At 45.7% G+C, this 27,457-nt stretch overlaps 1 protein-coding gene across 22 annotated transcripts in view; it reads right to left on the bottom strand.

Annotated features, from left to right (window-relative positions):
- TCF7L2 (transcription factor 7 like 2) overlaps nt 1–27,457 on the bottom strand; it is a 167,764-nt gene that overhangs the window by 9,042 nt on the left and 131,265 nt on the right. For 10 of the 22 annotated variants that reach the window (XM_026050598.1, XM_026050603.1, XM_026050604.1 and 7 more), the window contains 6 exons: nt 15,606–15,738; nt 13,385–13,487; nt 10,680–10,766; nt 5,624–5,764; nt 4,516–4,675; nt 3,623–3,730 (listed from right to left, as the gene is read on the bottom strand). In XM_026050598.1, the coding sequence (XP_025906383.1) occupies nt 3,623–3,730; nt 4,516–4,675; nt 5,624–5,764; nt 10,680–10,766; nt 13,385–13,487; nt 15,606–15,738 (732 nt within the window). The remainder of the gene's footprint in view (nt 1–3,622; nt 3,731–4,515; nt 4,676–5,623; nt 5,765–10,679; nt 10,767–13,384; nt 13,488–15,605; nt 15,739–27,457) is intronic. The other 12 variants (XM_026050601.1, XM_026050605.1, XM_026050607.1 and 9 more) reach the window with 3 other exon arrangements.

Genomic DNA, 27,457 nt, shown 5'->3' with positions numbered 1-27,457 from the left:
CTTAAAGCACTTTTGAAGGTCTGGCAACATCTGAGGGGAGCCCAAGAGGTGCTCCCACAGCTTGGACATCTCCCTCTCAGTTGGTCTGGCTTCCAACTAAATGTCTACATTTGGCTTCAGTTTGGCCCATCCACTCTGACACATTCCTGGGAATTATTTGTAAGGAATTCACTCAATGTGAATATTGGATTTTGATTTGTTGTTGTAGTAGTGTTTTTCCTCCCCAAAAGACAGCTTTCTGGCCCAAGGCTGCTGCACTCTTTTTCTTGTTGCAAGCTTGCTGCCCAGGCTGTGACAAGTACAGTCTTGTTCAAGAGAGCCTTTTGGTGATGGAAAAAGCTGTGCGCACAGTAAATTTTAAAGCACATGCACATAGTCCTGTGGCCTGAATGCTGTTACTGACAAATTGTCTCAGACATCTCTGAGATCATTTTTGGAGATATGATAAGTTGTCCTTCTGAGTTCTCTGTTTCAGTAAAATATCAATCATTACACCAGCCATCTATCCAGTATGGCAGGAAAGGACAAGAAAGAAAATGAGGCATTGCTCTTGAAGCTTCTGGAGAATAAAATGTGGGAAAAAACTTTGTATCCAAAAGTCACATAAAAATATAACAGGTTCAAACTATGCTTCATCTGCATTGCTCTAAACTGACAATAACTTTGTGAAAGCCACTGATTTTTTTTTTCCAGCTTTTCAACACAGGACTGAAATCGGAAAACTGCCTCAGGACCACAAGCCTGCTTTTTTATTCAAGTTTAAGAAAGCCACTTTGATAAACAACAAAATGCATCTTGTGGTTAATTCGATTACTTTTTACAGTGTACTTGGGAATTCAAGGGCTATTCCAAATTGAGAACTTGTAACTTCTTCATACAAGGGCCAGTCACAACAGAGACCAAGAGTCATCTGCCCCCACAAACGCTTTCAGGCATTAAAAGACTAATCTCTTTAGGGAGCAACCTGACAACCTACAAATGTCTCACACAAGGGGATGCCAGCCAAGGACACGGACTTTCTGGTCCCTTTTCATCACCAGCTTTGAGATCTTCAGAAAAAAGTCCTGCTAACTACTTATATATCCTCTACAAAGGTAGTAAGGGTGAAATTATCTTGATTGCTTGTTTGGTTCCTGGGCTATAAGAAGATATTTGATTATGTAGCTAAAAAATACGTGGAGTTAAAAAATTATAGCAGCAGTTTCTGAAACGCTCTGCAGAAGACACGTTATTGTCCTTGTCCCAGACTGCCCTCCTCAGCCTGGAGCAGATGGTCCCTAACACTTTGTCGTGTTACACAAATCCTTGGGCTGCACGTAGATGTGGATGTAAACACCTGCTTACTCTTTGGGCAGATTGCTGTTACTTCTGCAGAGCCAAACCAGCGTGGGTTTTGACAAGGCTGCAGAATCCTTATGTATTCCTTTTCTTGACTATGGTTGGATGAGGTTATGTCCCCTGTCACCTAGGTCCCAGCCCAGCATTCAGCTCAGTGTCTTATCTTGGATCTCAGGAAGAGAAGATGTGCCTTGTGACACCAGCAAGCCCCGAAGGATTCACCAAATTCCTTCTCCTTACAAGCATTGAAAACTGCATTCTTCGAATGCTCCCTTCTGATTTCTTAAAGACCTGGACTACAGCTGGCCTGATGTGGAACAGCTCAGAATTTAACCATTTTAAGCACCCCAAACACACTCCCATTCTAGACGCGTGAAGGGCTCCAGACCCCTCAGAAACACCGTGGGAGGAGGGAAACTCAGAGCTCCGCGTGGAAGGCAGAGAGAAATAAATAAATCCTGTGGATGATGCAAGCGTGTGATGCAGAGCTATTGAGCTCTCCTCAGGCAGGAAGGTTCCCCCTGAAGGTCACCTGGGGGTACAGCATCAAGCCGCTGGGAAAGCGCCGGCTTTCTCATCCTGTCCTTTTTAGCTCGAGAAGAAAGGGTTTCTCAGCGCTCACACGGTGAGGACAAAAGTAAAAGGTCCTAAACACTGCAGGCTTTGTACATGCCCATCTGTCAGCGGCGCAGTCACTGCACACAGCGAACAGGCCTGGAACCTCAGTGAAGCGCGTACTCCTCCCGAACACCCAAGACGACAATACTGCACAGTACCGAGAACTACCTCGAGCCTGGGGTCTGCTAGGCTCGGGCCAAGTGACAGAAAAGAAAGGGAAAACGGGTGTTTCGCAGCACCTCGTTGGATGTATGGAGCTTTCCTCCGCCTCCCTCTGCGAGGAGCACTCACAGCTAAGTCCTCCTCGAGGAACAAAGAAGAGGGGAAGAAAAGACGGCCGAGACACATAAGAGGTTGAGAAAATTTCCATAGGCAAATATTGCTAATGGAGTGAACGTGTATTTGCCACTGCTGAAACGGGGGGTGAGCACTGAGAGCGGCTGCCGCGCTAGGCTTTCCTGCAGACTCCCAACCAGCCTTCCCAGCCGTGCCTAAGGAAGAGCAAATGCTCTTACAGGTCAACACTGCTATACACAAAGCACACAATTTATGTGATTTACGGCGAAACAGTTCATGGCAGTGATGATAATGATGATGGAAGATACGGACTTTAACAAAAATGAAAGGTTTTACACTGTACACAACTGATAAAAATTTAAAGATGCTGAACCCCAAACCCGGAAGGTAAGGAGTAGTGTTAATTCCAGAATCAGAGGTCTTGATAGTTTTACATGTTTGTTTTATAACAAAGATATTTCTATGATCCTATTCAGGAGGATTTATTGCTCCCACCAATCCAGGAATGTGACATGAATTCATGAGGTTGAGGCTTGCAAACACTTACTACCAGATGTACCGCTTCCATAAAGGCGTGGAAAAAGGGGTTACATGCTACTAGCAAGTGGTTACAAGGCTGGGCTTTTGTAAGGGCCCTAAATTCTTCTACTTTTAGCTGTAAAACAGGTTTTCTCAAGGCGTATGGGGAATCAACCTGAAAAGCACTCCATGAATTGACCACAAATTCCCAAACATCTTTTTTTTTAGAATGAGGAAGGGCAAAAAAAAAAAAAAAAAAACAACATGGCATAGAAAAAGCAGAATGTAACTGAAATATACAACAGTAGAGCGTGGAATAATTCATTTAACCCCACTTGAGAGTAAGACTTTCAAACAAGTCACACTTTCAGTTTTGCCAGTCCTTCTCTGAAGCTAGGATAAGTCATTCTTCCACTTTCCACTATACTCTCACACAGATAAGCACAAGACACTAATTATTCATATTTTTGGTGGAAAGGAGAGAAGCCATACTAGGGGAATTTCATTATTTTTTAAACCAATTTAAGATGACCAGCAAGCCAAACAATACTTGTGGATGCTGGTAAAAGTGAAGGCAAGAGTTTCTCCACAGAGGTCTACTGTCATGCCCCAGATCTAACCTTTTACTAGACCCAGTCAGGAAGCCTCTTCCAAGGGTAGAGGCCACGAATTATCCCCAATAGTTTTAGCATTGCAGAAGGAAGCGTCCGCTGTTGTTACCAGATTGGGATCCTGAGCCACACTTTCCACGTAGTGCTTGTGTGCAATGTGTGGTCGTAGTTCAGCAGGTCACACATACATTTCTACAAGCTCTACTACTGAAAAAATTTCCACCTACATAGGAACCTACATAGTTATCCCGTGCAGACCAGCCCGGGTACAGCTGCATATGAAGCTGTCGTTCCTTTCTTGCTAGTTCATAGTATTTCGCTTGTTCTTCTCTGGATAACGCGTGCCACTGAGGTGGAGAAGAGAAAAAGACAAAATAAAAAGCATATTTTTTTTTTAAAGCATGCTAATAGCAGGGTGTAATAGTTATATATAAATACAGTTAGAATTGATTTACTTAAAACACGCTAGATAAAAATAGATCATCTGGCATACCGCCAGTTCATATTTTATTTATAACTCCAGATTATAACTCCGGTTAACTTAACTGAGACACCATTAGTCATTTACATTCATTCAGTCCCTGTGTTTTCCAGATGAGAGAAGAGAATGAAAAAAAAAAAAAAAAAAGGAAAAAGAAGAAGAGGGGGATCTAAAACCCGAGCCACTTGTTCTCAGCCCAAGATATCAATTACAGGCATTATAAAGGTCTATCTCCCTCCTTTCTCCAATGCCTCCCCCGCTCCTTCTAGTTCATGCACGTTCCAATACTTGCCTATTTCTAGGACAGTATCAGAAGGAATCTGGGATTTTTACATGTCCACCTCATGCAAACAGCATTGTAATAAAAATACCAATTAAAAAAACCCATCTTCCCTCCCAGTCTGTCTCTCTCTCCCCCTCAACCTCCTTCTTCTCAGCAAATGACCCCAGGGAAAAACAAAAAAAAAGTTCTTTGGTTTACTTGGATTGTCTGAATCTTTAGATCACAACCCGTTATCACAAAAACAGAGGAAAATACACCCAATGAGCAGGCAGGCACCCTTGTCGGCAAGCACCATGGATCCCTCCCAGTTTGGCTCTCATTTCACCCTCTGGCTGTGCCTTTCCTTGGTGGCTACACCCGTTACCTACCCTCCGCCCGAGGATTTGGTTGATGGCTGCGCTCTCTTTCAATGTGCATTCTGCTACAACTTTTGCTCTCATTTCCTTCATATACAACATAAATGCATTAAGAGGTTTCTTTATGTGTGGCTTCTTTTTCTCTTCTTCTTTTTTGGAGTCCTGATGTTTTCTGAAGGGTCAAGACACAACAGACACAAACCTCACAGTGAGGAGTCTTGTGAATTTATTCAATTAATCCCCTCCATCCCAGTACACAAATCCTCAGAAATTGGACACTATAAAAAAGCCTGAATAAAGTTATCCTTGTCCGCTTTTACAACTGGCCATTGAGATCCAAAAAGTTCTCTAGAGCCTATATATATATATATGTAAATATATATATATATATGTGTGTGTGTATATATATAGGTATATATATATCCTGGCTACTATACAAGGACCATTTTAACAGCATTTCAACAAAATCTATCTCACATTTACACGGCATCACTGGGTACATTCTCACCTCCTAGAAAAACCTCAAAAGGATGTAAGAACCTAGAAAACTGGATTCTCAGTTCACAGGGAGGGCTTATGAGTGTGACGGTAGTAGAAACAATTATGCAGCATCGTCACTAGGATCTGAAAAGCTGTCTTTCTGATTAACCCGTAAAATGAATGGCAAGAAGTACCAGATGTGCTAGTGAGGGAGGAGCAAGTAAATCACGTTCATTCTCAGTTTGGACCTAAACTTGGGCTTATATCAGGGCTCTCTGTAGCTATTTATGCTCTGATCTATCTTTTCAAGTCGTGTATCTTGTATCTTACAGTTTCAGAGTAATAAATAACGGGGAAAATAGTAAAAAATCTTTAAAGCTGGTCAATAAAATTTCATTTCTTTGTTAAAATGGGTCAAATTAATAGCTACTTGCCTTCACCACAGAAGCACTCTGAAAGACTAAGTGTCCGTGTTACTTTCACATATTTTGTAGTTAGATGCTGATCAAATGACTTAGACATAAGAGAAAAAGCTAGTTTTCAAAAATTTTATAGCAAAAAACATTCCCACAAATCCTAGCTTTTTTGAAGTTAAACACATAAATGTGATATTTAGGGATTTCTGAAAAATAAAACTTACGAGCTGTGGAGTGAGCCGACGTCGCTCTGGGAAGATTCTTGTTTGACTGTTGGTGTGACTATGGCCGGATGAGGGATTCCAGTTGTATGTAAACTATGATGTGGCGGGACCATGTGTGGAGGAAACCTAGAGGAGAGAAAGCTGTGTAAATCGTCAGAATCAAAATGAATGAATGGGGAGGGATGTGTACAGACATTTAAAAAAAAAAAGGCATATAACAAGCACATGACAGCTAGACAAAGCGTATGAAAGCTGGCAGCATTAATTAGCAATAAATTAAACATAATGACTCTTCTAATGTCATTAAAGCCAATCTTCCCCTTCATTATCATTACTGACATGAGACATCATGATTTTTAACATCTCTAACAAAAGGCAAATTCAACTGGATGAACTTGGATGAAAGTGGAATTTCAGCTACCTGCAAGAAAATCCACCAGTCCATTTTTTTTCCACTAAGAAATTATCTATGGCAACTAAGGAAGCAATTCTTACAGTTCTGAATCATGTTGTGAATTTGGGATGACACCTTTTGTTGCATATTGACAGCAAAATAAAATATTAATGCCGACACAATCCAGATGCATTTTTGATAATCCTTATAGATGCTTCATTAGCTACATTTTGTTGATGGAGCAAAAGAAAATACTTATTTGTGTCTAATAAATCTCTGAGCCACACTGCTTTAACAGAAGGTGAGTGGGTTGTGGAAAGAAGTCAATTTTGATCCATTAAGGTAACTGAGGAAGGCTCAAATTCTTGTAAAACAACAGTCTAGCCTTTTTAATGAGGAAAAAAATGCTGTCAGCTCTATGATTCATGGTCATATACATGGAGCCCCAGTCCTGCAGCTGGATTCACACGGATATGGAATCCTTTTGCACAGACTCTAACTGCCAGGTCAGGACCACAGAACAAACATTCCACAATCATTAAGTCTTTTTATTTCTCTTAATGAAATTAAAGTTTTCAAAAGCAGGATGGATTTTTTATCATTATTATTCCTCAACAGTCTTAAAAGTTTCACAGGGAATGACTGAATGACTTTGCCTGAGAGAACTCCCACTGAAGTCAAATGGTCTCCAGGGAATGGGATCTAATCCAGAATTTTGGCTCAAAAGTAACTTCTCTCAACAATTCCAAGGCTAAGCTGATCTGGCAAACAATAACTTTACTTTCTTTGTAAAACCCTACTCTCTACTCAGAAATTAGAGCGGCTTTGGTCCAAATAAAATACCACAATATGGAGCAAACAGTGACAAAAAGAATTATTTTTTCTGTCAAGGGTAATTTACCATTGCTAAGGAGACTGTACACATATATTAGAATATAACAGGATTTTCTTAAATCCCCACCCCCTGCAAAATTCCATTATTAAGCTTAAAACACCCCAAATTGCCTAAATACTCCTTACATTCGCAAGCTAGCACAGCACTTTTCTAAAAAGGATTTATATCCAATAGGAGCTCTGTGGATTTCTGTCTATTAGCTAGTAGTACCTAAGATCATTGGACAGAAGTATTTGATCTTTGAAGCCAGTAGTGGGAAAAGCAGGGAATGGCAGGGAGGACGTGAGTCTTCTCCAACTGGAGAAAAATTACAGCTCCTACAAACAAAGGTGTGGGGAGAAGGAGGATGGCAAGAGCAGAGGAGAATGGGCAGCCAAGTGGTCACTCCTTCAAAGGCTTCTACTTTTGTTAAAGACCCATTGACACAAATCTCCAAGCGGGTTATTAAAAGACCTCCCCAGCTGCCTAATGGAAGTAGGTGGGAGAGAAGCAAGTATCTGGCTGGGGACAGACTTTGATGCAAGGCAGGTCAGGAAGGAGACGACGTAAGGGCTGCTCTAGACCCGCTCCTGCTACCAAACCACCTCGGCGGTGGGCAGGACACAAATCGGGCCTTCACTTCACTGCCTTCTGCTGTCCCTCCCTCTCTGTGTGTGGACTGGACGTTCGATGTGCTCATGTCATGCTTGGGCCCCTGGCCACAGTGCAGTGCAAACAATAAATACAGAGTGAGAACTCAAAGGCGACGGGTTTTAGCTTTTCTAAATATATATATATCTTGACCTCCATGAAATCAATATGTAAGTGCAGTTGTCATGCTCCCTGTCTAAGGACTGTCTTAGGACTGTTCACTCTCTGCCCAAAAAGGGAGTGAGAGCTGATTATGCGGCAACGATAGGAGAAAATCTGCCTTTGGGGAGGAGAAGGGAAGAGCTGAGCTCGCCTGGCAAGGGGACACGGGGCAGTGAGGGAGGGCAGCACAAGGATGAAAGGGTGGAAAGACCGAGCCTGGAGAAGGTTAGACTTGGGAAAAGGGTTCCTAAACACCACAAATACCACTTGGCTCCTATGTAGCGTTGGATCTGCTGTGATGTTGTTAAGCTTTTTCCCAATTTTCTTTCCCAGCAGTTGTTTTTTCATACGGGCTGCACTGTTTGCCCATCAGTCAGTTAACCCAGTCTCCATTTACATTAAGGCCACATTACGGAGGGGTCAGAAAGGATCAAGAGATGTCATTAAGCGTGTTGCATGCATAAGAAGAGAGAGGATGTGACAAGCAGAGAAAAATGTTGCAAATGGTTAAAACAACCTGAAGACACTACCTAATAGTCTAAACCATTTATTAAAATCATTATTAGTCACCCATTAACCTTTTATAAACTATTCATAAGCATGCTCTAACTAACGGACTGTAATTGCTAAGCTTTGGGAATATTCTGGGCTGGGAAGCGTTATATGCTCTGAAGATCTACACGGGAATGCAGGTAAATACAAGTAGGACTTTTTAAAGGGAGGCTTTGGGAAAAAGGGAATTGGCCTCAAAGGCCAAGGTGGGCGAAGCTGGGCTCTGCCCTGGTTGCAATGTTGGGTATTTCTGGGCACTGGCACCTGGTTGTGCTGGTTTCCTCTCCAAAACGAAGGACCAGCATCTCCTCTCTGCTGTCCAGCCCGCGTGCCAGCACACGGGTGCACCGGGCGCGTGGCAGGGACCAAAAGAGAGGCCATGTGTGTGCACGCACACCCCTCACCTTTTGCCTGAGCATCCCCCCGGATTTTTTTTTTTTTTCCCAGACAAATATTCCATGAATTGCAATAAACACCCTAAAAATTCTAAGCAGCTCATTATACACCACTGTCTCCTTTTATGGCTCCAAGCCAGAATATAATGATGAGTCTTAACTTGTTAAGGACAACTAATTTTTTGTTCCTGGCTGTCTCAGGGGCTTCTCTCTTACTCACTCTCACTTTACTTCACTGTTGACATGTTTCTGTTAACTGGATGTCATCTGCCTGCCTTGATTTTATGCACAAGCAGTGGGATGCATTTTTCTGTGCAACAATTCTGCTTTGAGTTGCATTAGATTTGTCATTATTCTCTCATTTTCCCCTTGCACTTGTAACATTTCATCTATTCCTGCCTTATTTTTTGAGCCACGGTGCACCCACATTATGGTTTATACATGATCTTGCTCCCTTTGAAGCCGGCAGATTTCAGAGCCAGCCCTCGTCAGGAGAAGTGCCTGCTACCAATTTAGCAGGCTGAGGGCCCCGAGCTCCAACAACTCAATCTAAAGGGGGTCACAGGGTGGCACAAGCGAGTGTCAGCAAGTGCTGTTTAATTGCCAATCTAGGCTTCTCCATGGTGTTTAAAGTATAATGACCCATCACTTAATTCTGAGAAGTCCTGGCCCTGCTGCTGAATGGAATGAATATCAAAGGATGTGCTAGAACAGGGCAAGGAGCCTACATTTCCTATAACTGCCATAAGTATAATAGACCTCTACTTCTGTCGTCCCATTACCACAATAATGTATTTAATTTGCTGTGTACTCTTTTTAACTAGATACCTTTCATAAAGCCTGTCTTGGGAATACAGCCTCCCCCCTCCCACTTCTCCCCCCTCTCCCAAATGACTAGCCTCTCTAATAATAATTAAACTAAATCAAGCTTGACTTTGCCTCGCACTGCGCCTGCAAATCTTCTGTAGATATTTAAAAAGATTAAATGCAGGGAGGGAACCATTGTTTAAACTTGCAACTCTCTCCCCAACTCAGGATTTTTTTCCCCTCTGTGCTGGGTCTATTTTTTTTTTTTTTAAGTTGATTTTCCACTTGTCTCTTTTTAGTTGCTGGAACAACATGGACGTATTTTAATTTTTACCTTTACTTCTATTGCTCTAAAGAGTATAAGCGTTTCCCTACTCATTCACTCATGAGCTCTGGTTATTGGTACCCATTGCTTAAGGTGCCTTTTTTCTTTTTTTCTTCTTTTTTAAATCTTTGCCTCCTTAAATCTCCTATACACCAACCTCCACACACTACACTGCAGAGATGGACAGGAAGGGACAGAGCAGGGGAGAGACGTGGAACCTTGCTATGTAATGCATGCTAATTTAATTATGTGCCATCATCAAAATGGATTAGCTGTTTCAGCCCATCAGGAAAGTCTAAACCTCCACCGATTTAATTAACCAGACTGAAAATCAGATGAACAGAAAATAAAACTATCATTAGGAGCAATTACTGATTACTTAAACATAGTGCTGCCAACCAGTTTGTAAATAAAACTAGCAGCCCCTGGAAAATTAGATGGAATTAATTGGAGGTAGAGAGGGGGAGAAATACATACTTCTAAAGCTTTAGAGGGTCAGGCAGGTCCTTTCATGTTGCCTATCAATGTGTGGAGCTTTGGTGGGGGAAGGCATAGCGTGATAGCCTTGCTTGGGTAGCAACCTCCGCCTCACGCAGAGCATCGCTCCAGATGACAGCCCCGGAAAGCAAAGGGTGTCACGACTTCTCCTCCTTGCTTTTTCAGCATCACATTCTCCTGGCTTGCTCATTTCGTTGGCTTTTAGAGATGTTTTCCCTCTCCCTTCACCTCTGTCCACGCCTCACCAGACTCGCCCTGTCCTCCTCCTCCACCCCACCAAAATCTGAGCACTGTCCTTTCACTTCCAGAAATGCATCTCCCCAAAAAATGCCCTCCTTAAGAGGGGACATCAAGAGAAGATACACTCACTCCCAAGTCAGGACATCCTTTGAACTCACCTTGACATGGAAGCATTGACAGTCAGGGCTGTCGGGTAAGGGTGGCGGAAACCCCCCGTCGTGATTGGGTACACCGGCTGACCTTGCCTGGCAGAAAGAAGGGAAGGAGAGAATGAGAGAGAGAAAAAAGGGTTGGGGAAAAAAAAAAAAAAAAAACAACAAAAAACTTCTCTCTGCACAGTAAGCTTTATTCTCATTTGATCAGAACAAAAATCTTGGGGATTGTACAGCAAGGATCAAAGGAAAGAAACACAGAACAATTTGAATGCCATAAATCTGATAGGAATGGCTAATTAAATTTTATAACCTCTGCTTATGTCAATAGAGACCCTCTCCCCAAGCTGAAACTAGGTGTTTTGTTGTAATAATTAAAGGCGAAGTCTCGCTTGCTTTAATGGAGCCATCACACTAATTGAGGGCTACACATCCAAAGGAAAACAATAATGAATGTAAATTTATACCAAAATAAAGTACAGTGAATCAAAGGACTTCAGTTGCGCTTTGGGCCTCTTTCGGTATTTAGATCTCGGTGAGAAAACATTAAATTAACAGAGCTTAATTTGTAGCCTTTTGTCAGATTAACAAGTGTTGACAAGAGTTACCGGGGGAGAGTCCCCAAGAAGTATTGTGGGTAACCAATAGACAATCACACCTCATTACAATAATTAAAAAATACAGCAACATGCAAAACAGCATCCTCATGAAAGACACACAACTTTTTCTGATTGAGGTTTGTCTGTGCTGGCTAGTTCTTTTTATCTGTCCTTCAAATATATCACTTGAATGGGTAGGATCCTTTCTTTGGTGGGGCACCCTGTTAGAGATATCCAGGCCAACTGAGGATGTATGGACTGAGAAGTTGACTGTGAAGCACGAGTGGCAAGGAGAGGGGAAAAAAAAAGCTTTTTGATACTTTTGTGAGATTGATCATGTTACTTTTTCAGAAAGTTCATATCCAAAAAGTGAAGATGAAGGTATCGTCCTGCAGCAAAAAGCATAGGGAGAAGCTTAAGAGTTGTGGGTAAGCAAATACACCACTGGTGTCCCCTTTAGGATAACTCATGGTGATGACAGACCCTTGCTGTGATGAAGGTGGCTGTTGTCACTTGGGTACTGAAAGTGGCCACATATGGCCACGTTGGCTTGGGTCTGGCTCAAGAAGGACTTACGCGTGTCATTTTAAGGCATGCAAGGCACTGGGACACATTTATGCAATGAGAAGCTAGTCAGCAACAAGAAGGAATTTCTTCCCTACATCCTCACTTGATGAATGCTCCTGACTTCTGGCAGTACCTCAGTATATTTGTTTTAGGTACTGAGGCGTTTACTATGCAAAACTGAGGCGAGCAGTTGCAAGAGAGGAGCATACGTTGGCTGCACTGCAAATGGGAAAGGAGGGAAAAAGGAGATGACACACGTCCTACCAGTGTGCAGGATCTCCTACACAGAATCAGCATAAATGAGGAGGAATTTATGACTTCAGAGAAATCTTTTTTTTTTTTGTCCTGCTTGTGCTATGCTCTTCTGGGGTGATTCAGCAAGCAGGACGATGGGTGAGGGACACGATCACCCCGCAGCCAAGGGCCCGAGCTCTGGTGTACCTGGGCACCCCTGCCTCCTTCTGCCCTCCTTCCTGCTGCAAATCCTGTTTCTTTCAGGAGAGCAAACCAGCAAAGAGGAATTTTTAGCACAGCTGGTCAAATAACCTCAAGCAGGAAGAAAATCCTCCTAGCTCAGGGCAATTCATTCCTAACGAAATATAATCTCCCCACTCTGGATGAGGCCTAAATGCCTGTTATGTGGGAAAAACATGATAATAATGTTGATTTACAATGCAGAGAACCATTGTATTCAGCAACACAAATGTGTTTTATAAAGCATTTAAGTAAAATATGCTGCACAAAAGGCCTAAGCAGCGTGGAAATTCATTATAAACCCATTGCAGAGATGGCATCATGGAGAAAAAAAAAAGAAAATAGGGACTCAGTTATTGGAGGAAACCTCATTCCCTAGAAGGCTTTGCTAGTGAAAAAAATAAGCAAGCAAACAAAAATGCTGCTTTCCCTGTTTTTCTCCTCAGCCGAATTGGAAGTAAACTCATTCCTATTTCTTGTCTGTCAGGAAACTCCCTTCCTCAGATACTAACTGTCCAACATCACTTTGACCAAGAAATGATGAGCTTTTGATGAGCTTTTGCTCATCAACACAAAGATCTTCTCAAGAAAAATGAACAGAAGCCAATGAAACTTAAAACAGCACATGTATAGTAAGAATGGTCCTAATAATTAAAAAAGAAAAAAAAAAAAGATGTCCTTTAAAACCATCATGAGTGCCAAAAAAAACAAATTGCAGGGCATATTATATATATATAAAAAAAGGAAACCTGGCTTAGTGTAAGGCCATTAATGAGAACAAGTCATTTCTGTGGAAGGGTTTAAAAATTCATGCTTCACAAGCCATCAGTTAGCTGAGACAACATGCAAAGCTGTGCCCAATTGCCCATGTTTGTTTAAGACCATATGACCTGGTATAAGTTTTAATTAATCTTTATGAGGTGGGTAAATTGATAACCACTCAATAAAGTGGCAGTTGGCAAACAGACTTATCTCAACACACACACGCATGCGCACACAGACACCCAAGCTTCTAACATAAATTTTATACATCAAAATTAAAATGGAAATTAAAAAAATGGAACTCCTTACTGTGGTACTAACCATCCTAGCGGATGGGGGATTTGTCCTACAGTGCCTGGTGATAATGGATAATAAGGAGATATATCTGGAGGATGTGGAGGCCTTGGAATTCCTAAGGAAGAGGAAAATAAAGTAGTGAGTCACAGAAATACAGAAATAAAAGTAAAAATCATGTTCCTGTACTGCTACACATTTATCACAATGCTCATGTCTTCACTTTGAGCTTCCAAAGGATGTTTCTCAGTCTTAGTTTATAAAGGCAGCTTGTTGGTATCTTGTTAAATGAGATTCAACGAGAAAAACTGGTGTGATTCTCTCCTTGGCCATTTCTTCAACCAGAGATAATGACTTTATTATTTGGGTTAAGAATTTAGTAGTCTCAGCTACAGGTTGAGCGTGACACTGTGCCTAAATGCCCAACAGAAGAGTGACCTCTGTATTGCATCCATGGTCATTTGGTTCTCAAAGTCATCAAGGAACAGAAGCCCCAAATAGACTTGGACTGCGTGCTCAACAGCAGGGCATTATTCCAAAGGAGTCTCCAAAACGAGCTACCCACTCAATGTAATGGTAAATTACACTTCTGAGGTGATTGAAAAATATTACAGTTTTTTATCTGGTGCCTTTCCCAAAAATCAAGTAGCAGAGACCTCTAAATGGTGGGTAAAAGTAGTGGGTTGAGGATGCCTGGGGAGAGAGCCCATGTGCCTTGGCCGATCGGGCGCAGCTCCTACTGAGAGAGCAGAATTCAGCTCCAGGGATCAGCCCAAATCCCACCCTCTTACCTTCAGGGCATGTAAGAATTACTCAGCTGAGTAAGGGTTACAGGACTGAGTCTTTCAAGTAACAAGCCAGAGCACAATAACATAATAGAAGCAAAATTAAAACAGAGAGCATTAAAAGGAAGGGGCACTGTATTCATGGCTAAAACCTGTTTTTTTAAGTCACTCAGGAAGCTTTTAATCTCTAAATTAAATCTCCTTGTGTGACATTTTCATGCAGGCATTGCTTTTTCTCCATTACAAAAACCAAACAGATTAACTGGGCTTTAACCATACAGTGAGCTATTTGCACACTTGAAAGAATGTTCACAGAAGAAAAGTAAACAGTCTACAGACGTTAATCATATGTTTTACGATAACCATTTAAAAGCTATTCCCTGTACTGCCATTATTTAAATGAGGGGCTGACTATGCCATTCACTTGCAATACCCAGGGATGGCGAGATGGATTCCTTTTAAGCCATGTGAAGTTAGCATTAAGTACAATTAAAAGGGGGCCCCAACTGAAGCGAATGCGGTGAAAAACAGCTAATGTACTGCCTCATTCAAGGACTGGAGCTTAGATAAATTATCTGCATACGTTAGGGACAACACAGGGCTATTCTTCTGACAAACTCTTGACACGAATTCAGTTTCAGATGTACTTTCTAATTAACTAGCTGGGATTTGGATTAACAAAAACAAAAACACTGTTACCAAGAGCTCAATGCAGCCTAAAGAAGGAAGATTGACACTGTTTGACTTCTCTGGGCCCTAAGGTTAAACAGGGACTCTTAAAAAGTTAGAATAACATGTAAATTCTATTCTGTAACACCAATAAATCTAGTCAGGGTTTTATACGTTGCTCTAAATTCAAGACGACTGTCCTTCAGGCTGAACGGAGAGCCGGGTAGATTTACATTGGGGAAAAGAGTTGCAAGTATATGGCTACAGTGAAGTAGCTAGGGTAGATGAAAATTCAACATTATAGGAGAAAAATGGCTGAACTCCTGACACAGAAACAATGGGATTTGGGGAATTAAAAGAGCTTCATTTCGAAAGCGGTCATGACCTACCACCTTTAAAATTCCAGCTGCAATTTTTTAAGCGCAGATCACAGAACGTACATGTTTAACTCTCTGGGTCGTGCATGCAAACCAAGCCGTTAATAGATCCAGCTACTGCATGGAGTATCCTGCTCGCAGAGAAACACACCTGCAAACGACCCCACGCATGCAACTCTGGTGTCACCGCACAGAGGCTCCATGAAAATTCACCCCGTAGGGTCACTTCTGAAGCCTAATTGGCTTAAAGAGAAACAATTTGGGCCAGCTCCTCGCCTGTGCCTTGTGTTTCGCATGTCCCCTTTGGTGCTCTGTCAGTGGAAACCCTTCCCCACCGCAGCCCTTGCCCAGGCCATGCAAGGAGAGGAGAGCCACCCTCAAAACACAGAGCGAGTTCCCACCTACCTGTTTTGGGGTCTACGTCGGCTGGTAAGTGTGGAGGAGGGTTTCCCGGTGTGAAGTGCTCATTGCTGTACGTGATAAGCGGCGTGAGAGGGTGTACATGGTGTGGGTGCTGCACAACTGGCACTTTGTTAGACTGTCGAGAGAAAACACGTTGGGGTGTTAGGAGAGCTGGAGCCTCCTCCCGCAGCAAAGAGCGCATCTGGACGTCAGGATTTCAGCACCATCCTCACACACTTGCAGGTCCCTTCTCGGCATTCCCCCTCCGCCTGCCTGGAACTATTCACACTCTTTCCCTGCGCATGAGTATCTTTAATCTTTTTGACCTCCTGTGCTCCTGCACGGTGCAGCAGCAATTTTTAAAATTTCATTTCTAATTTGAAAATCTAGGGCTTTGCCCCCAAGATGCGGGCAGAGCACTTGGCAGAGCCCCCCATTTAATTAGCAAGGGACCCAAGCAGTCACTGACCTGCAGGACTTTCCCTTTCCCCTTCCTATTCCCACTCTCAGTTTTACTGTTCACCAAGAACATGCCAGATAAAAAGCCTTTGTAGTGCTAGAGTATTCCCTTCATCAGCAAGCATTAAGCTGACAAGCGATCACCTGCATATTTTATATATATATATTTTAGGAGAGCTGATTAATTATCAATTCATTGGAGAGCACGAATAAATGGAAACTGGGTACCTGCGAATTAGGCTACTAAAGTATTCAGCTGTAAAAATAATGTTAGAAACACACATAAAGCCATTGAAATTAAAACTCTTGTGGGGAGAATAATCGCGCAGATATCACGAGATTTTACTTGTCACATTCCTAGCTCTGGGGGGAAAGATCTTTTTTCCTAACAACAATAAAAAAAGAGCGAAAGAAGGAATGAATGAATGAAAGGCAAAGGCAGGCTGAACTGTAACTTACCCTTACAAGATCACAAAGAAAAAATTAAGCTGAAACAAGTGAACTGCTGGACCATTTACTGCGAGTAATCCAATTGCAAAAACCCCTATTCCCCATAGAGGATTTTCACTAAAATCCTACAACAGGGACATTTAACCAGATTAGGTACCAGCAAAGATAAAGAGGCTGGTATTAGATGATGAATGGATTAGAGTCAGGTTTCATTTTAGAATGTGTCTTCATTTCCTTTTATTACTTTAAGTAAGGAACAACTTGCATTAACATCAAGTAAAAGGAATCACATTAAAACAGAGCAGTGATAGCGCCCGAGAGCCGCTGCCGCTCGGGCTCCCCGGCGCCTTCCCACCAGCCCGGGCTCCCGGACACGGCTCCAGGGTCCCCACGCTCACCCCAAACACGCACACCTCAGCACCTCGTCTGGGTTTGAGCACCCTGAGCTGCTTTGAGAGGCATTTCAGAAATACCTCCGTTATTCCTCAAGAACAAGCTTCTATCCTGGAGGAGGAGGAAGGAGCTGGTGGTATGATCCACCCGCTGGCACGCAAAGGGCTATTTGCCAAACGTGACATTTTGCAGAAGAATTCCTATGCATCAAAGTGCATTGGCAGTGCTTAGGCTTCCCACAACTTTTATCTTGTTTCTTATTTTTTTTTAACCCTTATAGACCCCTGGCTAATAACGAGCCCGGGGCACGGCAGGTCCCACCAGCGGAGCACGGCTGAGGCAGCCAAGGCTGCCGTGCTGGCTGGGCCCTAGGTCAGAGCTTCTGTCAGTCACACAACCAAGGACAAGCCTCGGCCACAAAGAACCATCTTGGCTTTACATCAGAGCAGCTGTGGGGATTTAGCCTCTTAATCCAAAAAGTCAACAGAAACACTCGGACCAAAAACCCTATTTTCTTCCAAGTCAACCACCTGAGCTGCCCGAAAGTACCGCAGGGTTTGGCAAGGGTGCCACGTAGCGAAGCACACTACACACCACCCAAACTCCTGGGCTGCTGTTCAGCACCACACAACTCCGCATGCCAAACGACCAAATGAAACTCTCGTTCCCCCACAAAATTGCTTCCCAGTGAGTGGGATTTTTGTTTGCAAAGGACTCTATGGCCTCCTGCTTTGAGCGACGCAGTGCGTGGCTGGTAGCTGCTAGAGCTCTCTGCTCTCCCAGTTGTTTTCACGTTATCGCCAAAATGTCATCCAGATCCTGACAGACTAACAGTGTTAATGTCGCTCTTCCATGGAGAGCTTATTTTCATAGAAATCAGAACTGGTTAGTTAAAAAAAAAAAAGTGATGGAATAACATTATAGGGTCAGACCTAAGCCAACAAACAAGAAGCAGCGCTGGAGAGGAAAGCTGGACTTAAGTGTCTGCATCTCCAAAGACAGATAAACTATAGGGAGTCACATGTATGCTGTGCGAAACCACCTCCTGCTGCTGTGATATACCAAAAGCCCCCGAAAGACCGGTAAAATGGCATAAGTGCTAGATTATTATATATTTTACTTAATGTCTCTCAGGCAAGAGGAAAAATAGTAAGATAAACAGAAATCAACAGCCAAGAGTTTGAAGCTTAGTTCACAAACTTTTCCCCAGGTAAGCAATTTTTGCCAAATAGACAATTCATATATGACTTTTTTTCCTACTCTGATCATACTGAGGCAGGGGTGTGGAGAAGAGAAGAGAAGAGAAGAGAAGAGAAGAGAAGAGAAGAGAAGAGAAGAGAAGAGAAGAGAAGAGAAGAGAAGAGAAGAGAAGAGAAGAGAAGAGAAGAGAAGAGAAGAGAAGAGAAGAGGGAAAAGCATTTTCACACTTATGATTATTTTGTCCAAATCAGGCGAGTGCAAACCAGCACCTCTGCAAATCCGTCTGGACCAGTATGCCTGTCCTCCGGCAAGGCTGGTATTCTGCATCGTCCTTTTTATTACACCCTGAGAAAAGAGGACCTAGCTGGGAAGAGCACACGCTATTTGCAAGCTGAACTAATTATGCATAATATGCTAAACACTCTGGTCTTTCTAAGCGGCATTCCTGAGGTTAACTAAGCTTCCCTGGTTAAAAAAAAAAAAAAAAAAAAAAAAAAGAAAGAAAGAAACAGAAAGAGTCTGCTGGAAAAGAGCAGGATTAATCCTGCATATGCATCTAGCTTTGAAGCCAATGGGAGTTCTGCCAGAGTAACGAGTGTGGTCCTAACCCCATCCACTGGCAGCGAAAGGTAAACTGCAGAAGCCATCAAGAGGAGGAGACACCTATTAGATGACCTTAGCCTTCCCCCTGCAAAAGGCCCTTTTCCAGCACACACTTGCTAGTACTTTACGGAGGGCCCTTTTAAGCCAGAAGCCATCCCGAGATGCAGGAATTTCTCTGGCAACTTTTAAGAATTCCATTTATGGCTATGTCACACACGGAGCTGCGCCGGCCTGCGGAGATGGGCACGGGCACCGGCGGGCGCAGGACGGGAGCAAGCAGGGATTGCTGTGGAGAGTCCCAGCGTCCACAAAGGACCAAGTCATCTGCACATAAATCACCCCTCGCCACCGAGAGCCAGGGGCTCGCATGCTGGGTTAGAGGGCACCGTAAAGAATTGCAGAGAAAACAAGAGGAGTTTGCTTTTCTTGATAACCCCTGCCTGCAGCAAACCGGAGGAAATTGTCCCCACAGGGACGCAGCTACTAAATCTCTATATATGAAATTGAAATGGTTCTGGGAGTGCTTAAAACACAGATGATATGAAATAATGGAACTTTGGAATGCACTCTCGCCCCAAATTTGGGGCTGATAAAGACATTTGAGAGGGGTCCCAAGATGCACAGAGCTTATGTAGGTGCTGTTAGGGAAAAGAAAATAAAACAAAAACAAGAAGAAAAGCTGAAGTTTCCATTACAACTGCAGGGAATCATGTGTGTAAATCGCTGTGTATTAGTCTTTGCTGCATGGTAAGGATATTTCATTAACAGGATAAAAGACAGTTGTATGCATTTACAGCCCTACTTAATACACCTCACTGATGAATACTCCCCATTTATTGAAGGAGTTAATACATGCTGTATAAATCCATCGTTCCTAAGTCTCTGAAAGCAACCCAAGACTTGCATAAAATGAAATGGCACTTTGTAGCATACACAAAGAGACACCAGCCTCCACGCAGGAAGAGATTGCTGCTGCCACTTCAGTTTGCAAATGCAGAACATGGGCTTGGGCCATATAAATGGGACATACATATAAAACACAGAGACACTGCGGCCCGGGGCAGCAGCAATGGAGGTTTCTGCCATATCAAGGCGAAACCTCCCGTGTCCGTGAGCAGGGAGCTCCTTGGTGGCACTTGGAGCGCGAGGCCCGTTCGATGGCTGGGCACATCCATGGTGACCATGAGCGAGCAACGTGGATTGGGAGATGGATGGGGCCCTGGCATCCCGGAGGCTCCCACTCGGCCTCCGTGATGGGCAACCCGGGAGGAAGCCAAGGTTGCCGCTCACCCCGGTGGCCATGGATCGACGCGCAGGGCAGGAGCTCCGCCTGCCTTGTAGCCATGTCCTCCTCCCTGCTGCTCCCCAAGAAACAACAAACACAGGCCCTGCACGCGCCGTTAGGAGCCCCGCTCAGTAAAACAAAAGCCGTGTGGGGCTTTTGGGGGGCTCTGCCACCCGCTGCCTTCCTCGTGGGTGCAGGAGGCCCACGGTGACCTGGAATCAGCAGGCCCTCCCGCAATGGCTCCACACTAGTTTACATTAAAAATAGGTGTGTGACTTGTCTCGGCACGTTTCCCGCATGGTGCCACTGCAGCTCTGCTGGCTGCAGCCACTGAAACGTTCACAGATGTTGCCGAGCAGCTCTGCAGCACCCAAGACACTGGGAAGGGAGACGGGATTTTTCCCGCGGCGAACCAGCGCGCTGGGCTCCGCACATCCTCCTTAGCCGGGATGCATTCCCTCAAAGCATAAGGAACGGGCTCTGCCCTGCTCTGCTCAGCGAGGAGACCCACACTTTATTTCCCTTAATGGGTGTTCTCACACCTGACCAAGCATCTTCCCCGCCCCAAAACCTGCTGCCCCCTGCTCCCTGTAGCTGAGTCCCCTGCTCCCTGCAGCTGAGGGGGTGGCCGAGCCCTTTCCCGGGTCAGCCCGGCCCATGGCTGCGGAGGGTCCTGCCCTGGCCGCCCCGCTTTGTGGCTGCAGACAAGGCCCCATTGATGGCCCCGGCCCTCCCTGCTAAAAAAAGGCTCATTTTCCCCTTTGCACAAGCGATGACAGGAGCCCTGACGAGCCCACGCTGGGACAATACCCCCCCTCAGGGAGTGTGACAGAACCCGCCGACCCCCCGCAGCCCTTCCCTTAAAAAATAATTAAAATCACATAAAATAGAGTAAGAGCAGCACTTCTGCCGCTCCTAACTGCTCCGTCCCCCTCTCTCCGGCTCCGGTGGCTGCTCCAGCAGGAGCTTCCACTGCCCGAATCCCACCTCTCGGAGCACCCGCCACCAGAGCAGCCTCCTGGGCTCGCCAGCCCAGCAGGGCACCAAAGAAAATCAGCGTTTTCTTCTTAACTATTAATTTTAAGCGCCCCCTGAACACGCTGCCGTGTTGGACTCATTCCGTGTCCCTCACGTTAGGGACCGCGCTGATGAGAGAGGGGGTGGGGAAGGGAGAGCTGAAAACGCTCAGGAAATTTCCACTTAATTTTGCCAAAAGGCAATTACGGGAAACGATCTGGCGACAATTAGCATATGCCAAATCCTCCAGCGGAAAGCGGAAGGGAAGGGGACTCCAGCTCTAATTGCTGCCTGTGAGTTCCTGCGCAGAACTAAAAAGCCTTGCAGTGAGGCACTATTGCCAAAGGTGCTAATACTCGGCTTGCAAAGCTACCGTGCACAGGAATCTTACTATTACTCACTATATATATATTTTTTTTTCTTTGAGAAAGGCGAAAAATGGAAGTTCTTCTGCAAACTCTTGCTGCAGTCTTGGACAGTGACCATCAGGTCCATCCTGAGCAAGCACCTGTTCAGCCACAGCTGTCCAGCTGTTTGCTTTGAGATGCTCCAAAAAACATGTTCCTGCCAGCAAGGTTTTCCCTCTCCCCTTCCCTTACTGGTTCTGGATGAAGAGAGCTCCCTGCTGCATTTGCTGTGCCTGAGCTTTGCAACACCTGGATGCAGAAGTCACCAGCCCAGATGCCCCTGTGTTGTAGCCCGTGCAGACCCAGCCTCGTCCTATGCTGCATTTCTGGCTTATCATTCGTTTGATCAACAGGTGAATTTTCCCGTAAGAGAAGGAAAGGCAAAGTGCTCGGCTCTTTGCATGGAGGTACACAGAGCTATTAATTCTATAAATATATATATAAATGTATACATATAAAATGAGAGGTAGTGCTTCTCCCCCAACCTGACAAGTATTTGGGGCTTTCTTTGGGCTTTTGAGGTAACTACTAGAAAGAGATATTACCTCCTTTACAGCAGGCAAGCCTTCAATTATGTACAACAAGGTGAAAAGCAGAAAGAGAGCAGACATCGGACTATGGGAAAAAAATACTGCCTTCCTAAATAGTGGCCATAAACTGTATACAGAAATACTATGTTCTGTAATTAGAATAGCATAGTATAGAAATCAGAGAGGCTGATGAAACTAAAACAGGTCTTCAGGAAATGACGCTTATCACAAAAGAGATGGAGAAGGAAAAGATACAGAAAAATACGCATGTACTAAAATTTAGAAAAGCTGTGAAGAAGGGAGAAGTGAAAAGAAGCAAAAAAGAGATTGCATAATCACCCTGATAGTCCTTACTTTAAGGTACTTTGTATGAAGATCTATTATCTCAATTTTACCTACTGTTTATCATTATGTAAACTATCACATTATAAAGAGCTTTGTTTTTTGCATATAAACCATGTATTTCAGCACTAAACAGGCACACACAGTCAGAGAAAGAGCTGCTCTGCTTTTGTTAGGCTATCTGTTGACTTCTGTTTACAATAAGAACTCGAACGTAAGGCTGCTAAAAACACAGATAATTAACAAAAAACACCCAGCAGGCATGACTACATACACTTCTCTTTGGCTACTGTAGTAATATCAGCCTTATTAAAAAAATGAATACGCATATAATACTTTAAAACAGGATGCCAATTTCCAGTGCAGCTTTTAAAAATATAGTATTCACAGCTTACAGTGGATTGTGCTCTGTACCAATATATATATGTATCAAATGTATATAAAAGAGCTTAACAAATAACAAGGCTTTTTAAAAATTGTTTTCATTTTCAGTTGATTTATGTGCTCAAATATTACGCGTTGCCACAAAGCAATCGAGAAATAGAATTAAGCAGGTCCAAATCAATCATTTTTAAAATTAACTCAGTAGGAAGTTTCCCCCCAAATGAGATATTGAATGCACATCGAAATTTAAATGCCCTGCATATATTCCAGAATAAAAAGCATGCACATTGATACAGAGCTATCAGGCCTTTCATCCTGAGCCTGCACAGAACGAACTCCTCTAAAGGTAAAACACTTAAAAGATTTCATCACTACTCATGTAAAACATGTGTGCCCCAACATGCAGCGAAAGAAGAAATATCTAAATAACTGCCACTTTAGATATTGACTAATAACATTAGGAATCTCTGCAGAATTTTATCAAATCCAGGCTTTATACCAGGAAAGGGCTATAAATCAACTAAGCTATTCAGACAGGCAACGGTATCACAGGTACTCAAGTCATGCAATTCCTTCTTCTCCATCTAGTGACTACACAAGCCAGCCTGGCAGAGGTTAAAAAAAGAAAAAGAAAAGCAAAAATTCCCTCTTCTCCTAAAAAACCTCCTGTTAAAATGAGATACTGCCTACAATCCTCAAATACATTTCCTTTTTTATTTATAATTACAAAGAATGTACAGAAATGGTTTACTTCCTGTAATATAGATACAAAGTCTCCTGCACTTGGATTTCAAGTACACAAACACTATGTCGGGACACACTCTATCTCATATTTATTATAATTCATCATTCTTTTCATATTCCGTTAACATTAAATGAAAGCATTTTTATGTAGTGTCCCTAAAATCTTAAATCATCTCCACTATGACGGAGCTTCCCAAAGAATTTAGAAAATTTAAGTGAGAATCAATCAAACCAAAAGTACTCAATTAAAAATCAGTAGCTATTTTCATTACTTTCTAAATGTATATATATATATATGTAAAAAAAAAACCCTCACTTTTTATGGCAATACTTGAACCACACCAAAAAAAAATTAAAAAAATTAAAAAATTAAAAAAATAAAAAAACCCTGAACTGCAACCGATTGTACCCTGCTGCAAACCAACTTTTTCTCTTAAAGAAAAAAAAAAAAAGAAAAAMAAAACAAAACCAAAAAAAAAACCAACAAAAACCACATTTTCACCTGCATGGGCTCAGAGTTAAGGAAATTAGGCGCAGAAGGGAGGCTTTGAAGTGGCCCCCTCCGCCCCCAGCGCGGGAGAGCAACGCGAGCCCCGGTGATGTCACGCGCGGAGCCGGAGCTGCCTCCGGAGCGTGCGGTGCTGCCCGCGCTCCCGCGTCCCCCCTGCCGCGCTCGGCACCTGCGAGGGGCGCCCGGGGAGCCGCGTCCCCCGCTGCTGCCACCAGCTCTCCCTCATCCCCAGCCGGGAAGCGCCCCGGAATTCCGGGCCCCCCTTCCCCAAGCCCGAGCGGAGGAAGGCAGCGGAGGAGGAGGAGGAGTGCGGGCGCCCGGCTGCGGCACCGTCTCGCAGAACCTGCCTCCGCAGCTGCTCCCGGCTCTTACAAAATTAAAGCGCCATCGAAAAGTCACGCTCGGCCCTAATTAAGACAAAAAAAAAAAACGATTAGCAAAAAATAAATAAATAAAAGTAGCGCCGCTAACAAAGGTCACAGCGAGAGATGCCTGCTTGGGTTTGCGTTTTCGTTTTGTTTTGTTTTTCTTTTTTTTTCCTCCGGTTTTTGGACTCCACGCGCCAGGAGAGAAGGAGCGGGAGGAGGGAGGGAAGTCGCACCAGAAGTTCAGCGGTCGGACGGCCAGGCAAGCGCGCCCGCAGAAAGTGCTACTCACCCAGCAATTCAAATTGAGATGCCAGCAGCCCAACTGCTGCAAGAGCGAGAAGCCGGAGGCGAGCGCTCCTCCTTTACCACTCAAATCTTCCATTCCCACTAAAATTGCATCCCTCGGGTACATAACAGCTTTGCCTTTCCTTCTCTTAACCTCAAAAACTTTTTTCTTTACTGTCTAGATGCCAATTGCGTTGGCTTTGTATTATTTTCCTTGCAGCTTTTCTCTCCCGCTTTTTCTTTCCCCGCTCCCCCCTCCTTCACTTAAAGTACTGGAAAAGCTGTCTTAAAAGATCAAGATGTCTCCATTTTTTTGGCCTGGTGTTTTCTGAGTGCTCAGGATCCGCTGTCATGTTGGCAGTGAGAAGTGTCTTATTTCTAAATTGTCTGCTGCGGTTATCGAAATTTAGAGGAGCCCCCTCGCTTCTCCGGTGTCTCCCTTCAGCGCCCGTGCAGGGCGCGGGGAGATGACTTCTCCCACCCCTCCGGCAGGTATGTCTGCTCGGAAGGGCTAAAAAGCAGCAAGTTACCTGGGCAATGCGGGACGCTGCTGGGACCAGGCAGGGCCCTGCACGGGTGCCAGGAGCCGGCGCGGCCGGCCGAGCGGGAGCACCCAAGTGCGGCCACGGCCGCTTTGCCTGCGAGGCTGTCAAGTCCTTCAGAACAATTTTTCTTTTTTGGTGGGGCGAGCTGCAAGGACAGTGTGTTTCCTTGTCGCCGTGACTCTGAGGTGACATTTGGCAGACCTTTGGCACCAGCTCTGCTGTCCCCCCCTGCCCGCCCCCGTTTTCCCTTAGCAGTATTTAATATTTCTGCGCAGCCCCGTCGAGGCAGGCGGCGCAGGGATGGGTGCAGGGAGGGCTCCCACCACCCAGCCCCGGCTATTGCTCTTCCCCCCGAGCATGGGGAACGGGGACACCCCGAGGTGATCAGCCATGGAGGGGAGGGGGGGTCCTTCCCCCTGCACCTCTCAGTGAACCCCACACGTTTGCACCTGGCGGTCCCTCATCTTTTATTTATCTGGAAAAAAAAGAAAGTTGCCAAGTAGCAAAGCAATAAAAAAGGCCGCTTTTAAGGGGGGTGACCGTTAGAAGAGCATCTCCCGGCCGCCTCCCCGGCCCATCATCAGCCGCATCCTAAACGAGTTGGACAGCGACGTCCCGCGCGCGGCGCGAGCCCGGCCGCGGCCAGCGCTCGTCCCCGCGCGCCCCTGGGTGACGGCGCGGCCGGGTCGGCCCCCCCTGCGCCTCCCCCCCGAGCAACGAGCCCACAGAACGAGACTGATACGAAGAGACCCCCCCGCACCACCCCAGACTCCGTTTCCCCCCGCTCCCGGCTCCGCTTTGCAAAAGCAGAGTGAGTTTAAGAGGCGGTTTCAGGTGCTGCGGGCTCCGGCGAACGCGGAGCAGAAGGAAAGGCGAGGCTGGAGGGGGGATTTGGGGGAACACGGGGCACGCGGGGAAGCCTCGAGGCGCTTTCCGAGCTCGGCCGGCGCCGCTGCCCCGGCCTCGGCGCGCCAAGTGCCGGCCCGCAGCCTCGGAGGGCCTTAATACCAAAACAAAACGCGGCGATTTCCCTTTACACGGCGCTAACAAAAGCAACGAGGCTGCAGCGTGACAAGTAAAAAGCCCCAACAACACGGCAGCTAATTGCCTTCCCTCCCTCTATTCACGGCGGCCACCACACTCCGGCGGCCGCCTTTGTCACACGTGCAATTTCCTAAGTAAACGGGGACTTCCCCGGCGCCTGACGGACAGGTCCCCATCATCCGGCGACAATAACTTGGCGAGCGCCGTGAGCGCCGCGGGGCAACTTTGCAGCGAGGACGCGCCCGCGGAAGCCGCGAGGGGCACCAGGCGACGAAGCATCCCGGGACCTCCCGCAACTGCTCCTGGAGCCGCTTCTTTCCCCCACCCCGCGTCGCTCCTGCCCGTCCTGGTGACGCGTTTGGGCTCGCGGGGCCAGGGCGAGCGCCCGGGGCTGCCGCTGGCCCCGGCGGGGACTCGCTCCTTACCGTGACATCGCGGTCCCACATGGCAAGGAGGGACCCGACAGCGCTGCGCTTCGCATCGCACATGCCTACATCCAGCAGCGGGGCGATGCTAAAATGAAGTTTGGGGGTTTAGGGGGAGAGAGCACGTCGGGGCATGTTCTAAAAAAAGTTTAAAAATATCTACGTATGTGCCCACTGCTCACTCAAAAAAAAAAAAAAAATATATATATATATATTTGGATGGGGAAAAGCACTCTGCTAGTTTAACCTCGAGGGGGGAAAACGAGCAAAACCAGCCCCCCTCCCCCCGCAGGTTTCACGCCTTCCCAAATTGCGCGCGCGGCGAGTCCCTACCCACGCAGGAGCCCGCCAGGGAGAGCCGCCTTCGCGCTCCCCAAACTCCACGCGCCGCCGCGGCCACGCGCGACCCCCCGTCCAAGTTGCTCCCAAGTAGCAGGGGCCGGCAGCGAGCCAGGCACGCGCGGCGGCGGGGGGGGGACACGCGCTGCCCCCTCCGCGCTCCGCGGAGCCGCGCTTACCATTTACAGGAGCTGGGGTCGGGGCGCTGCGCGCCGCCCGCTCGCCAACATGATGCTGCCGCCGCCGCTGCTGCCGCGCTGCGCGCGTCGCGACGGGCGCCCGCGCCGCCGCCTGACGGCAAGGCGCCGCCTGTGCGCCGCGCGCCGGAGCGGGGAGGCGCGAGGCAGAGCCGTGACGGCGCGAAGGGCGGGGATGGATCTTGATCCGCGAGAAAGCGGAGCAGCAGCGGGAAGCGGGGCGCGCTGTCGGGCAGGCGCCTCCCCGGGCAGCTACGCAGTAAGGCCTCTCGCGCGCGGGGGCTGCTGGGAGGTGTAGTCCTGCGTGCGGGGCTGCCACGTGGGCGC

The sequence above is a fragment of the Nothoprocta perdicaria genome, unplaced genomic scaffold (genome assembly GCF_003342845.1).
Source record: "Nothoprocta perdicaria isolate Ctin4 unplaced genomic scaffold, notPer1 scaffold_7, whole genome shotgun sequence".
Classification (NCBI taxonomy): domain Eukaryota; kingdom Metazoa; phylum Chordata; class Aves; order Tinamiformes; family Tinamidae; genus Nothoprocta; species Nothoprocta perdicaria.
Note: the sequence above shows the minus strand (reverse complement) of the source record. Positions and strands in the feature narration are given on the sequence as shown.